General features: G+C 35.7%; 1 protein-coding gene across 1 annotated transcript; it reads left to right on the top strand.

The window, feature by feature from the left end:
* The first annotated feature begins 3,613 nt into the window (after positions 1-3,613).
* LOC106067342 (probable G-protein coupled receptor frpr-1) lies at positions 3,614-4,654 on the top strand. The gene has a single exon (XM_013226512.2). It carries the CDS (start codon positions 3,614-3,616, stop codon positions 4,652-4,654), a length of 1,041 nt encoding a protein of 346 aa, XP_013081966.2.
* The last annotated feature ends 8,809 nt before the right edge of the window (positions 4,655-13,463 follow it).

The following is a 13,463-nucleotide window of genomic DNA, read 5'->3' as shown; positions in this document are numbered from 1 at the left end:
TTTAAAACAAAAATTTGAGTCTTAACATTTCATAAAAGCACGTATGGAGTGTACTGACTGTACTCAGTGTCATGAATACAATTCTAGAGCATTATTTAAACAAGATTACAAAGAGAGTTTGTGTTACACAAACTCAGAGGCGGCCCCCGTCGAAGTCGGATCCCTGTCGGATCTGCATATTCGCAAATAATATTCAAGAGGTGATTTAATTTTGATGTAAAATGTTTTACACGTTTCGGATGTTAATTCAGAGTTGAAGATAATTACTTCCTAGTCCAAACCTCCCGCAGGACGACGGGGGATGGGAGCGGGCAGGGTTTGAACCCTGGGCCATCCATAAATCTGAACGACAGTCCAGCGCGCAAACCGCACGACCAGGCAGCCATCCGATGGTCAAAAGTAATAATGTTTCAAAGATTCATTTGCCGTAAATTTAAATTTAAATTTAATAAAAAAATAGTAGATTAGTTTTAGTATATTAAAACATTACAATATTGATCAAAACGTTTGGAAATGAAAATCTACACTTTTTTTTTTACATTTTAAGTTTAGAAATTGAAATTCTACATCTTAATCTAGTCTATTTTAGTCTAAACTAGATCTAGAAATTCTAGATCTAGACTCTAAAATAATTTTAATTAGAATATAAATCCAGATCTAGATATACTGTAATAAAAATCTAGATCTAGTTTAAAAAATCTAGATTAGATCTAAATCAAGATATCATTCCTTTTTTAAACGCGAGTCACATAACGAGGCTTAATAAACATTACTATACCGAGTTCTTTTTTCATTTCATTTGAAGAATTAATTCCATATAACGTGAGAGGGAAAAAAAAACACTACGTCACACGGCCTAGCTAGACTAAAAATCGCCTTCATCATTACGAGCCTTTTATCGAGTGTTCATAGACATTGGTGCACCGAGTGCGTTCTTTAAGCATTTCATTTAAAGAATTCATTCCATATGACGTCAAAGGAAAAAAAACCACTACGTCACAAGGCCTAGCTAGACTAAAAATCACCTTTATCAACACGAGCCATTTCTCGAGTGTTCATAGACATTGGTGCACCGAGTGCGTTCTTTTAGCATTTCATTTAAAGAATTCATTCCATGTGACGTCAAAGGAAAAAAAAACACTACGTCACACGGCTTAGTTAGACTAAAATATGTTTTCATTAATACAAGCAATTTTTTCGAGGGTTAATAGACATTGGTGCACCGAGTGCGTTCTTTTAACATTACATTTAAAGAGTTCATTCATATGACGTCAAAGAAAAAAAATTCCATTACCTCACAATAGGCTAGTACCGGTACCATAAAAAAAAAATGTCTTTATTTACATGAGATATTTAACGAGGGTTCATAGACATTGGTGCACTGAGTTCTAATAGATATTATTTAAAAAGGATCAAAGCCACATTGTTTTTGCGTTTTGTCTGTCAGTCGGTCTGTCCGTTATCTTGATATAAAAAAAAACAACTAAAAGTTATTAAAAATTGATTAACCTTTATTTTACGTTTCAAAACATCGCAATAATTTTTAGGTATGAACACAATTGAAAAGTTTATATAATAGATTGTTCCGGATGTTTGTATAAATAGTAAAAGAAAAAGAGAATTTCAGATAAATGTAATACCGTTAATTAAATTTTTTGGATGGTCTCGTATAAAAATTAGATGTACTACAGCCACGTGGAGAGATTTTCATACCTTACTTTGGTGTTTGGATTCTGTTTTCCTTAAAAATCGGAACATAATATTAACGATAATTAGATTTTTTTATGTTTTAGGTAGAAAGTTAAATGTACTGTAAGAGAGTAGTGAGTTAAAATATTTTTCATAAAAATCCGTAAAAACATTATTTCGTAAATGAGAAGATTATTTGTTTATTAATTAGAAGAGGGAGTTCAAACAATTATTTGGCGTTAGTAGATTTTTAAATAAATTCGGAAATTTCTGGCGACGATTTGTAAGAAACAAAATCCGGAACTTTCTTTATCGATTACAAAACTTCTATGTTATGTTTTACAAGAAAATTAAATGTCTAAAAAGTAATTTTCAGTAATCAATTCTAGTAAATTACTTTTTTTAAAAGCCTTATGCGATTTCAAACAATCATTAGGCATAATTCATGTTTTATAAAACAATATCCGGAACATTTTTACACTTAATGAAATATAAGTCAGTATAGAGATTATGATTTAGCATTAATATGCTATTTACATAAAAAACGGAACAACATATTATTGATAATGTGTTTTTGCAACGTTTAAGCATGGAAATTGAATGTAATATAAGTTAGAAGAGCAAACAAACATTTGTTGGCGTTGATTAGTTTTGCACAAAAAAATCCGGAACAATCAATTTTAGATACTTAAAACTATTGAGATGTTATGGGACGAACATTAAAGGGTAAATCAGATTTTCAATAGCTTTTAGAGTTCTAGTTTTTTAAATCTAATCGTGACGGACAGACCGACCAACAGACAAAACGCACAAAAATAAGCTTCTTTTATTCGGATGGGGGCACTAAACAAAAAATAAATAAAATCTGATTTTTTAAAAAAGTTTAAGGAATTGGTTTAGCACCTGATCATGTTGCGACGTTACGCTACTGCACGAAAATCGCTGCATAAAAAGTCCATTTAAAAAAATGTGCGTGATATTTACATACAAAGTGCATTATTAGCCTTTATAAACAAACAGAAATGTTTTCTTTTAATTTTAGCAGCTAGTTGACCAGAAAAAACGTCTTTAACTATTATTTGTATTTGTTGTAAACATTTCCTGTACATTTTAAAAATATATTTGACTTAGTGATACTGAAAATACACAAAAATTGTCCATCTTTGTTTGCATATTGTAACATTGCCTCCCTTACATTTACGTAATTGTTTTAGAATTGGTGTATTTTTATGAAAAAATCGCTTGCATAATTAATTTTATAAATTAAACGGTTTGCTTTTAGAAAACCAAAAGTAGCCGTTGCACCTAAACTTTTCAAGCCGGATTTAATGATGAAATAATATTTTTCATATCTCTTCTAGTTTTCGAGATCTGAGTGTGACAGACGGACAGACGGACAGACGGACAGACGGACAGACGGACATTTTGCACAAACCTAATAGCGGCTTTTTCCCCTTACGGGGGCCGCTAAAAAAATGACATAATTAAAGCGTTGAAAAGAAATAAGTCAATAAAATAACATGTTATGCAAATTATAATTTTCTTTTTTCTATAATTTCAATGTAAAAATCCCTTGCGCTAGCAAGGCCCTATTATTAAAGTTATTCTAATAAATATACCTTTCTCTCTATATATATATTTATAAATAAAAATACTAATTAGCTATAAATTACTAAAATAGTGACAGAGAGAGAGAGAGAGAAAGAGAGAGAATTTATAAATGATATGGATAAAATATAGATAGATGGTGAGAGACAGAGAGAAATTATATATATATATATCTTTTTGTTACTAAAACCTTCTTTCCATTCCATTGATTTTACGCCTAAAACTATTTCTGTTTATGTTTCAGATATTTGTGTTTACTATTAATATAGCTATGCCTTGAAGCATGCCTTTATTGTGATAAGCAAACAGTAATCCGATGTGTGAAATGGAATTGATCAATATCTCAGCTGAAATTCACTTACAAGGAAACTTAAGTGTGACGGTATATGATGACAACTTTTTTAGAATTCTATCCATCAAGGCTCTTATCATGGTTGGCATCGTCATACAGCCTGTATTTATCTTTATTGGTGTTGTTGGCAACTTGATCAACATTGTCGTTTTCCTAAAAATGAGGCTAGTTGACAGCATAACGCTGTGCTTCTTCTTTCTCTCTTGCTCAGATCTGTTGTCTCTGCTGTTCCTGTTTGCGCTACGCTTTACCACGGACTTTATGCCAGAAGATGTCCGAATGGACGGGCTGACCATTGCCTACGTCATCGTGTTCTATTACCTGATGCTTTACGACGTGTCTCAGATGCTGACGTCGTACATCGCCCTGCAGAAATGCTGCTGTGTGGCGCTACCGTTCACCTTCAAATCGACCTTCACCCGACTCCGGTCTTCCTTGGTGGTAGCTTGTATCGCCGTGTCAGCGATGATCATGTACCTGCCCATCTTTACAGCGCAAGGAATCCAAGTGATCTCTGACAACGCCACCACGCGGCTGACACTCTGGACAACGTCATCCAGATCCGACGTCATTCTTGTCATCAACTTTTGGGGGCTTCTCCTGCCGAGCGTCTGTCAAATCCTGGTGGTCGCTAGCTTGATCGTCCTGGCGAGCAGCCTGAGAAGCTCATCTCATTTTCACAAGAGCATCTCCCAGAAGGGCGACGACAAAGTGGCCCCTGAAAGACGCGCGACAAAAAGAGGTAAAGAAACGCAAGCCGTGTACGTGACTTCGTTCGTCGCTCTGATCTATGTTCTCTGTAACACGCCCAGGTTGATGATCTCCTACGCAAGTCTTATAGAGCCAGAGTTCAACTTGTTTAAGCTCTATACTGAGATATACATTGCTCTTAACATTTTCAGAAACACAATTGAAGCCATAAACACGAGCCTGAACATATTTGTGTTCCTTAAGTTTAATAGAAAATATCGCAGAACTTTCTTTGTCTTAAGATGGCGTCAATAGACATCTCTTCTCTCTCTTTCTCTATCATCCATTTTATTTCCTTTTTCTCATCTTCTTCTTTCTTTCCTTCTCTTTTTTTTTCTCTGTACTTCAAACCCATATCGTTGCTTTTTTTCGCAATAAACTTCCTGGTCGTGAGGGATACATAATTAATATCTTAAAAACACATTATACAACGTTCTTTTCATGACAGGCTGACTCAGAGTGATGCCCCAATGATATCAGCGCTCACTAGACCGGTGTTGGTCGCCTTGCCTCGGGGTAGATAGTTTCGAAAATCTGTTATAGTTCAGAAATGTTTTGGACTCAAATATTTTGATTCGACACAGAATTTTTCGAATTTTAAGTTGTTCGAATACTGAAGTGTTGATACTCGGTCGTTGATTTACAGCTGCAAACAACTAGCACATCTCAACTGATGTAGGCGTGTTACTTCTTAATGTAGAACTTAAAATAAACACAAACAAGCTTCTTTTAAAAACATAACTGAATATAACTTATATTTATAAATTTAGACTAATTCAAGTTGATAGTAGATGTATCTAGAAACAATAGCGAAATGATAATTTATAATTCACTTAAATTATACAATCGCATCCCGAAAATCTTACGAGCAACTCGCGTCTGGCTCAAAAAAAACTGGTCGCCCCCACCTCGGTTACGTGTATGTAATAAAACGGGACCTCAAAACAGTGAACATTGATACAGCCCTAGACCGCACTTCGTGGAGAGACATGGTGACCAAGAAAGCTCAGGACAGTGAAAAAAAACATGGGCCTCAGCTCTGGAAGAAAAAAGTACCATACGGAAAATGGCCGGCTCCTCTACCACCAAAGCGAAAGCCACCTTGACCTGCAAATATATGTGGACGGGAGTGTCTCTCCAAAATAGGGCTCCACAGTCACATGAAAAAGTGTTCGAGATGAACCATAGTCGTTCTACGACTGAAGAAGGCTAACTCTAATATTATACGACTTTCTGTGGCACGTCTTTTGCTTGTTCTCCTTCAACCTTCAAACATGTATTTCTTCCCTTAAATTACGACAGATGACCCTGTGGTTAAATAAGAATCTCTTTAGCCTACACATCGAAACGATTCACCCACCGCCTTTTCTCACGGTGACATCATTACACCAGAAATACAGTCCACGATGTTCCACTGTGTATATTTTCGGAACTTCCTATGAAATAATTTTTATTATATTTCAATATGACCTCATACATTTTGATTTGAGTTACTATCTTTCAGTTTTCTTGTTTATTCGTACATATAGTTCTTTTATTTGTTTGATTATGTATGAAACATGGGCATGTAATGAACTGACTAATTTTAATGACCGTTTCACTTGCTAGGCAATCATAGCCATGTTTTGTGTCCGTTTTTGGGGTGCATGTCAAACATTGAACGAACTTGGAGAAGTAAAGATTCATGTTCTTTGTCAGTCGTGTGGATGGTCCCTGGTTTGAACCCTTCTCGCCCGCCCTCTTGTTGGAGGTTTGGGATCGGATGTTATAGTCTTCCATTCTGAAGGAACTCCAGAAACATGTCAAACAAAACAAAAATCTATTGCAAAATATTTTTTATTGAATACCACCACATTCCCTACCTACTGTACTGATGACACATAAAGACTAGAATGGATAACTTTCAAACAAATTGAATATATTTGATCATTTCGCTTAGTTAATTTCTCAAACACTCAAACAAATCACTATTTGCATATTCTTTACTTTAATGAACCATATATGAACCTGTCCCCCCTAAAGGGCCGGCCTTAGGCATAGGTAAACTACGCAGCCGCCAAGGGCCTCCGATAGGTGGGGGCCTCGCACAGGACTCAAAGATATTTTATTTTTAGAAAAAAAAAGCGACACGTGGACCACATCTGAAACAGCAGAAGTCAAATAGTCTCTAGGTCTAGCTCTAAGTGTCTGCTAGGATCCAAGGTTTATTCCTTCATGTTCCTTTTGGTGAAATGTCGAAACGTTATTTCTAGTCTGATGATCAATAATTATCTTTGCAGAACATAAGTGCTATCGTTGCTATATGAATTTAACTTATTTTTTGATTTAGATATAGATACAGGACGGTGTATCATTCTTTGCTTATTTTTCGGTCTTAAGTTTTTGTTTTTCTATTTCATATGGGGCCATCCTATTCACTTGCTTAGGGCCTCGAATTACCTAAGGCTGGCCCTGCAACCTAACGCTTTCATGTCAATTCTTTTTATAACTCGTTTTATCTAATTCCTAAGGTCAACCTAACCTTTCTGAACTGATACATATCGTTATTCCTATCAACTTTCTAATGCCTTCGTCTGGTGTCTTGATCTATTTCTACCTTCAAGAGCGCATAGATTTCAGTTAACAAATCAATCACTTATGGGTAGAAGCGGGTTAAAATCTATCGATTTGTACATTGCGGCCATAAACAGGTAGATCGCAGTCTACAGACAAGGGCGAACAAATAAATACAATCTCTTCATGCGGAGACAACTCTGTCTCGCTATCGCCCTGTTACTGTAGCCAGCCATTGACGTATTGACGTGGAAATATTGATATCATTCAAGTGACATGTTTACTGTTATGTGTTCCGCGCAGCGTTCCCCCACCACAGCATGTGTTATTATGGTCAGTGACGAATCAATTCTTCAATTGAAAGGACATAACAAAGTGTGTCGTTGCAGTTGGGCATCAAGTGGGAGAGATCGTATCTAGACCAATTGGGCATCAAATGGGAGAGATCGTATCTAGACCAATTGGGCATCAAGTGGGAGAGATCGTATCTAGACATTTTGGGCATCAAGTGGGAGAGATTGTATCTAGACAATTTGGGCATCAAGTGGGAGAGATCGTATCTAGACCAATTGGGCATCAAGTGGGAGAGATCGTATCTAGACCAATTGGGCATCAAGTATGAGAGATCGTATCTAGACCAATTGGGCATCAAGTATGAGAGATCGTATCTAGACCAATTGGGCATCAAGTGGGAGAGATCGTATCTAGACCAATTGGGCATCAAGTGGGAGAGATCGTATCTAGACAATTTGGGCATCAAGTGGGAGAGATCGTATCTAGACAATTTGGGGTGATAGAACTTTGGTGATACGTGGAATGCCTTGTGACAGAAAAACTTTTTAGCAAAAGAAAAAAACAACTAGTAAAGATTCTTTCAGACCTTGCCATCTATAATGCAGATAATGTAAAGGTCATCTGTTTCTATGGCCGACGCTTAAAGTAAGTAGCATGTGGCTAACACAACGGCCATCCACCTTTCGTTCCCTCAACAAATGTCAGGTACTTATTATAGTAGAGTGGACTCAAGGGCATCCTAAAAATATCCAAATTTAAAATCACCTTCTTTACCGAGATCAAACCCGAGACTGTTCGGTTCGGAAGCTAATCACTCTACCGCTTAGATCCCACCAAGAGAGAAAAGGAAATAAAAAAAAAAAAAAGTATCAAATGACAAAAAAAGTAGGAAGTCGGGCGTGGTGGTGGTGGTGGTGGGGGGGGGGGGAGACATTAGTTATTTAGTGAAATGTAAACATTGTCTTTCTAAAAATGTATAGGACAAAAATTTTTTTTTTCGGGGGGGGGGGGGGGGGGGGTTGTATGACGGAATATAAAAGGAAGTTGGTTTTTTGCAAACAAACAGATACCGACAAATCCACTAATTATGTATAATATTTTGACCAATTTAATAAGCTGTAAGCATACAAGGTTGAACAATAAAACTTTTTTACTTCTATTGTGTATTGTTCAGGGACTACACACTTTTGTATTTAACAAATGCTCAAATCACTATAGTATGTGTGCATATTTTAGAGTACTGTAGACCGTAGTAAGCAACTGCCATTGTTAATCACATCTTCACCAGATAGTCTAACATATTGTATAATATACAGTAAATCATATAAAGCAGCATATTAAAAATCTTAAAGTCTACGATATAGTACACCTTATAAATCTTTACTTTTTTAATTAGTCAATGTCTTTAAAAAAAAACTCTATAATTATTATATATACAAAAAGGTTGATATAACGGTCTTCAAGATATATAACCTTGTTGAAATACATACGGATTAGAATACCTGTCCCCCGACAACTATTGTAAGAACAAAACTAATAACACACATTCGTTATTTACAAGTTGGCAACTGATACGAGATGCCATTTAAATATTGTATCTATATTTTATTTTCTAAACATAATTAAAAGCGTCTCTATGTATGTCAGTGAGAAACTGACGTTGTTAATGGGGCACTTGGCGCGTTAGTGAACAAATTATTGATAACTAATGTTAAACAATAAATAACATTTTAACAAAAACAAATCAATAGGCCTACATAAACATACATTATATAATATTTACTGCCTTTAAAATAAACTGTGACAAACTTTTACTGCCACATTGTATCCTGAATGAAACCATTTCATAAGTCTTTATCAACTTAAAAATAACGTGTGGAGACTAAGTTCTTCCTAGGCCAAGATTTCTAGAAGTCGTGGTGTTATAGCAGGACTGATACGAGAATTTTATTTCCTGATAGAAGTGGCTGTTTCATGAACCCATGGGAACGATTACAATGAACTGAATTGATAAACAGATACAAGAAACTCTTCAAACAGTCATTCAAAGCTTGAAAAACTATGATTCCACCTAATAAAAAAAATCAGGACAACCTTTGTAAACCTCATTAACAATAGAAAGGAAACAGTTCTCCAATGGATCCCAGTGTAATGCATTGTTTTTCTTATCTTATAAAATACAGACGTTACTTCAAACAAGAAGATGATTACGTCCTTCGCATGTTCCTAGGTCAATCTAGTCATGCGTTGTAATCAATGACTTAAATTCTGCCAAGTCTTTGGTTTTCCCGACTGACTCAGGCAACTTATTTCATGCTCTAATAGCACTAGGGAAGAAGGAGTATTTGACAAATTTGTCCTAGCATATGGAACAAGGAATCTATCTCTTTGTGTCTTTCTAAGTATTTTATTAGTTTTGTTTTTGTATTTGAGGACTATGGTTTAAGGTTTTATTTATAATTGCTACTTTACTTTTAAGTCTTATAATCTGGAGGCTTTCTAAACTTTACTAAAGGTGTGACTCTAGTCAAATGTGAATATTCGATTGTTATGAGTCCCACTGCTCTATTTTGTCTGTGTGCTAGTTTCTTAATATTTTCTTGAGTTGAGGGGTCCCAAACAGAGGATGCATATTCTATTATTGGCCTAACCAAGGTTAAATAACAGTTTAGTTTTATGTTCTTATTTGATTTGTGGAAATTTCTTTTAATAAATCCTAATGCTATGTTTGATTTTTTAATGTTTCTGATGCAATCAATGAGTACAAGTAGGCGGATTTGATTGCATAGGTTGAATAGTTTCAGATGTCACCACAAGGAAGTCGTAACAGAGGTTATAAAAAGGGTTTTAAAAGTTGAAGTGGGGAAAGAGACAAGTGACAAAGACGTGTACATGAATGTGATCAATTCTTTCAATTACCATTATTTCTATTGTGTTTCTAAACGCATCTACTGTGAAGTTCAAAGCTGCATGCATAGTATTGTATACTGATAAAAGTTACATTCAGTTTTGTTTATAAGAAAACGAAGTTGGTTCAAGTTCCGTAAGGCACACCGCACTAATAATATAACATACTTTAATTGGTTTAATTATATTAATTGTCTGGAGCTAAATACCAAAGTCTGATTATCAAATGACAAAATAAACACACTTGCCAATTATAGGATAAAGAATAAACTCTGTCCAGAAGAAATGAAGAAAATAATAGTGAGTAGAAAAAAAAGAAGCAAAATTTTAAAAGAAAGCTTATCTAAGGGAAAAAACTCCACACTTACAACTATATATTTCAATAATGTAGAGGTTATTTCCCTTATTCGAAAATCAAACAAAATAATTAATTACCAATAGTAAATTGACTAATTCGTTATTTTTAAAAATTGATTCATGTTTTGATGGAAGTTTCGACTTGATTCGATACTGGGTGTATATGAAATAACATGTTCAATTATCTAAGGGGACGGAATTCTACATATTTAGCCATATCTGTCAATACTGAAGGATTAATTTTCCTTGTTGGTATAAAAAAAATTTGATTTGTGGCTAGTCACCTGAAAGTTTGGACTAGTAAAATTCGATTTGTGGCTAGTCACCTGAAAATGCCGACCATGTCGTTTAAAACTACATTCTGTATCGTGATGACGGAACAAGATACTGACCCCTACAGCACCCCAATAGAAGAACAACCACATGGAGCCTGGTCTTAGAATTACTGCGCTGTTTATCTGAAATATCTGTGCTAGTGATAACAATGAGAACGCAGAAGATAAAAAAAATAAATTCAAAGTCTCGCGATACATGCGCATTACCACTGGACCATCAATTTCAAAAACTAAATTGCGTTTTAAAAGAAACACGTTCTGTCAAGATCTGCAGCCACTTCAGTATTACTCTAGCATAAGCCTTCCCAACTATGCTAAGAAGTGAAATGCCTCTATCTGTTACAATCGGTGCGGTCGCCCTTATTTGTGTAAACTGTTACTATGTATATCCTTCAGTTCCTGGGGGACCATTCCTTGCTCCCAGCACAAACTTAGCAGTTCACGGAGTGGTTTGATTAGGGCATGCTTTCCAGCCTGAATGGCTTCTGCAGGAATAGAATCTCCTCCTGGTGCTTTCCCATGTGCAAGCACGTCAATGGCTGTGCTCAGTTCCTTTACTGAGGGCGTTTCGTCTAATTCGTTCAAAACTGAAAGTGGTGGGAAGTTAGACAAAGCATTTGTCGAGATGACATTTTCAATCTGGTAAAGTTCTGCATAGTGCTCTACCCATCGCTCCATTTGCAGTGCACGATCACTGATGATTGAGCCATCTTTTGACTTGAGCGGGGCGCACTTGCTGGTGTGAGGTCCAAAGGCTTTTTTTCATGCCCTCGTATAGTCCTCTGATGTTACCACAGTCAGCACAAGTTTGGATGCTTTCACATAAGTCCTGCAATTCTTTGGGCAGCGTTTCGAGTAGATCTGAGCACTTGTAAGTTGCTGGGGGTGGGATCCTTCTTGTAGTTTAGCACGGCTTCTCTCTTGTTTCTACTGGCAGTTTCCATTTCTGTCAGACTTGCTTCAAACCAGACATCATTTTTCTTTGTTTTGTTCCCAAAGACCAGCGATGATGTTTGGCACATAGCATCACTTATGGACGTCCAGGTTTTTTCTACCTCAGTCACTGAGAAGTTTTTAAAAGCTTCCTCTCATTTTTTTTGTAAATTCGATGCAAAAATCAGGATTGTTTGTGTTTGCAGTATTCAGGCATGCTTTTCTTTTTCTCTGTGATGTGTGGATCTTAGTAGGCAGCAGTCTTGTCTGGCAGGACACTAAAGTGTGATCAGTATCACAGTCCACACTTTGAAAGCCACGAGTCAGCAGTATGTTTCCAGTGTATACATTTATAAACTTCTAAATATATACTTACATATGTCTCTAAGACGGTGCGTAAAAAGTTCATGAACGTCTACTAGTTGTTTTATTTTAACTTAATGAATAGGGCAGTGTTTCCCAAACTGTCAAGATATGCGTACCCCTTCAATAGTTTTCGTAACTCTGAGTACCCCTCGCCCCCCCCCCCCCCAAAAAAAAAAAAAAAATTACTTAAAATAATAAACGAAATATAAAACTATTCATAAAAAATATAAATAAATGTTATACTATAAATAACAAAAATTTGCATCAATGAATAAGAGAAGCACAGTTAATGAGTTTCAACGCGTACCCCTTTAACTTTTTCCAGACCCAAAGGGGTACGCTTACCCCAGTTTGGGAAACACTGCAAGAAGGACAACATGGGAAATACCCGAAGGTTTTGTCTGTTCAAGATAAGATTTTCTAGTCCTCTAGCCAAATTAAAATCATTCATTTTTAATACTTTGAAAAATTACAACGGTCAAAGTAGAGTTTTACCATAGTGGCCAAATAACAAGTAATTCTTTTCCCAACAATATACATTAACTGTCCAATTTCTTGGCACATCTTTTTTTTAGTCTAGCATTCTTATCTTATCTTATAGATCACAGACGTTACATCAAAAAAAAGAAGATAATTACGTCTTAGGCTTTTTATGTGCTAATCTAGTCATGCATGTTAATCAGTGACTTAAACTCTGTTAGGTCATTGGTTTTCCTGGCTGATTCAGGCAACCCATTCCGTTTTCTTATGGCATTAGGGAAGAAGGAGCACTTGTATAAATTTGTCCTAGCAAATGTAATTTCACAAATGCTATTACCTTTTTGTCGGTCTGAGTATTTTATTTGTCGATATGGTTCAGTGTTTAATGTATAATTGCTACTTTACTCTTTCTTTATTCTTCTGTCCTGAAGTGTCATTAGTTATTAAGAGCAAATAATCGCTCTATAAACTATATAAACATGAATTCTTTTTTTTTATTATTTATTTTTGTATATTTTTCCCTAAATATTCATGCAAGATAATTAAAACGGGTCTAGACTGAAGCGAAAGTGTAATATATTTCAACAATGTTGACATTTTTATAACTCTATACATTGAAACATGAAGCTAGATCTAGTTTCAAATGTCGAACAGTGGAAGTGCCTGTTCTGTCCTTAGCTCCACTCAGTTTCACAACATAGCCCCCACAACACATACACAAACACACACACATACACACAAACATTTATGACTGGTTGAGATCGAAGATCGAACAGAAATCTCAACATTTGTTACCCCAGGTGGGAAGGGGAGGCGCTTGAATGGGTAACGTTTTAGAT

Source organism: Biomphalaria glabrata, chromosome 8 (genome assembly GCF_947242115.1).
Source record: "Biomphalaria glabrata chromosome 8, xgBioGlab47.1, whole genome shotgun sequence".
In the NCBI taxonomy this organism is placed as follows: Eukaryota; Metazoa; Mollusca; class Gastropoda; family Planorbidae; genus Biomphalaria; species Biomphalaria glabrata.
Note: the sequence above shows the minus strand (reverse complement) of the source record. Positions and strands in the feature narration are given on the sequence as shown.

What these genes read in the sequence shown, in the direction of transcription:
- LOC106067342 (XM_013226512.2), top strand. Translation starts at nt 3,614, where the DNA reads ATGTGTGAAATGGAATTGATCAATATCTCAGCTGAAATTCACTTACAA.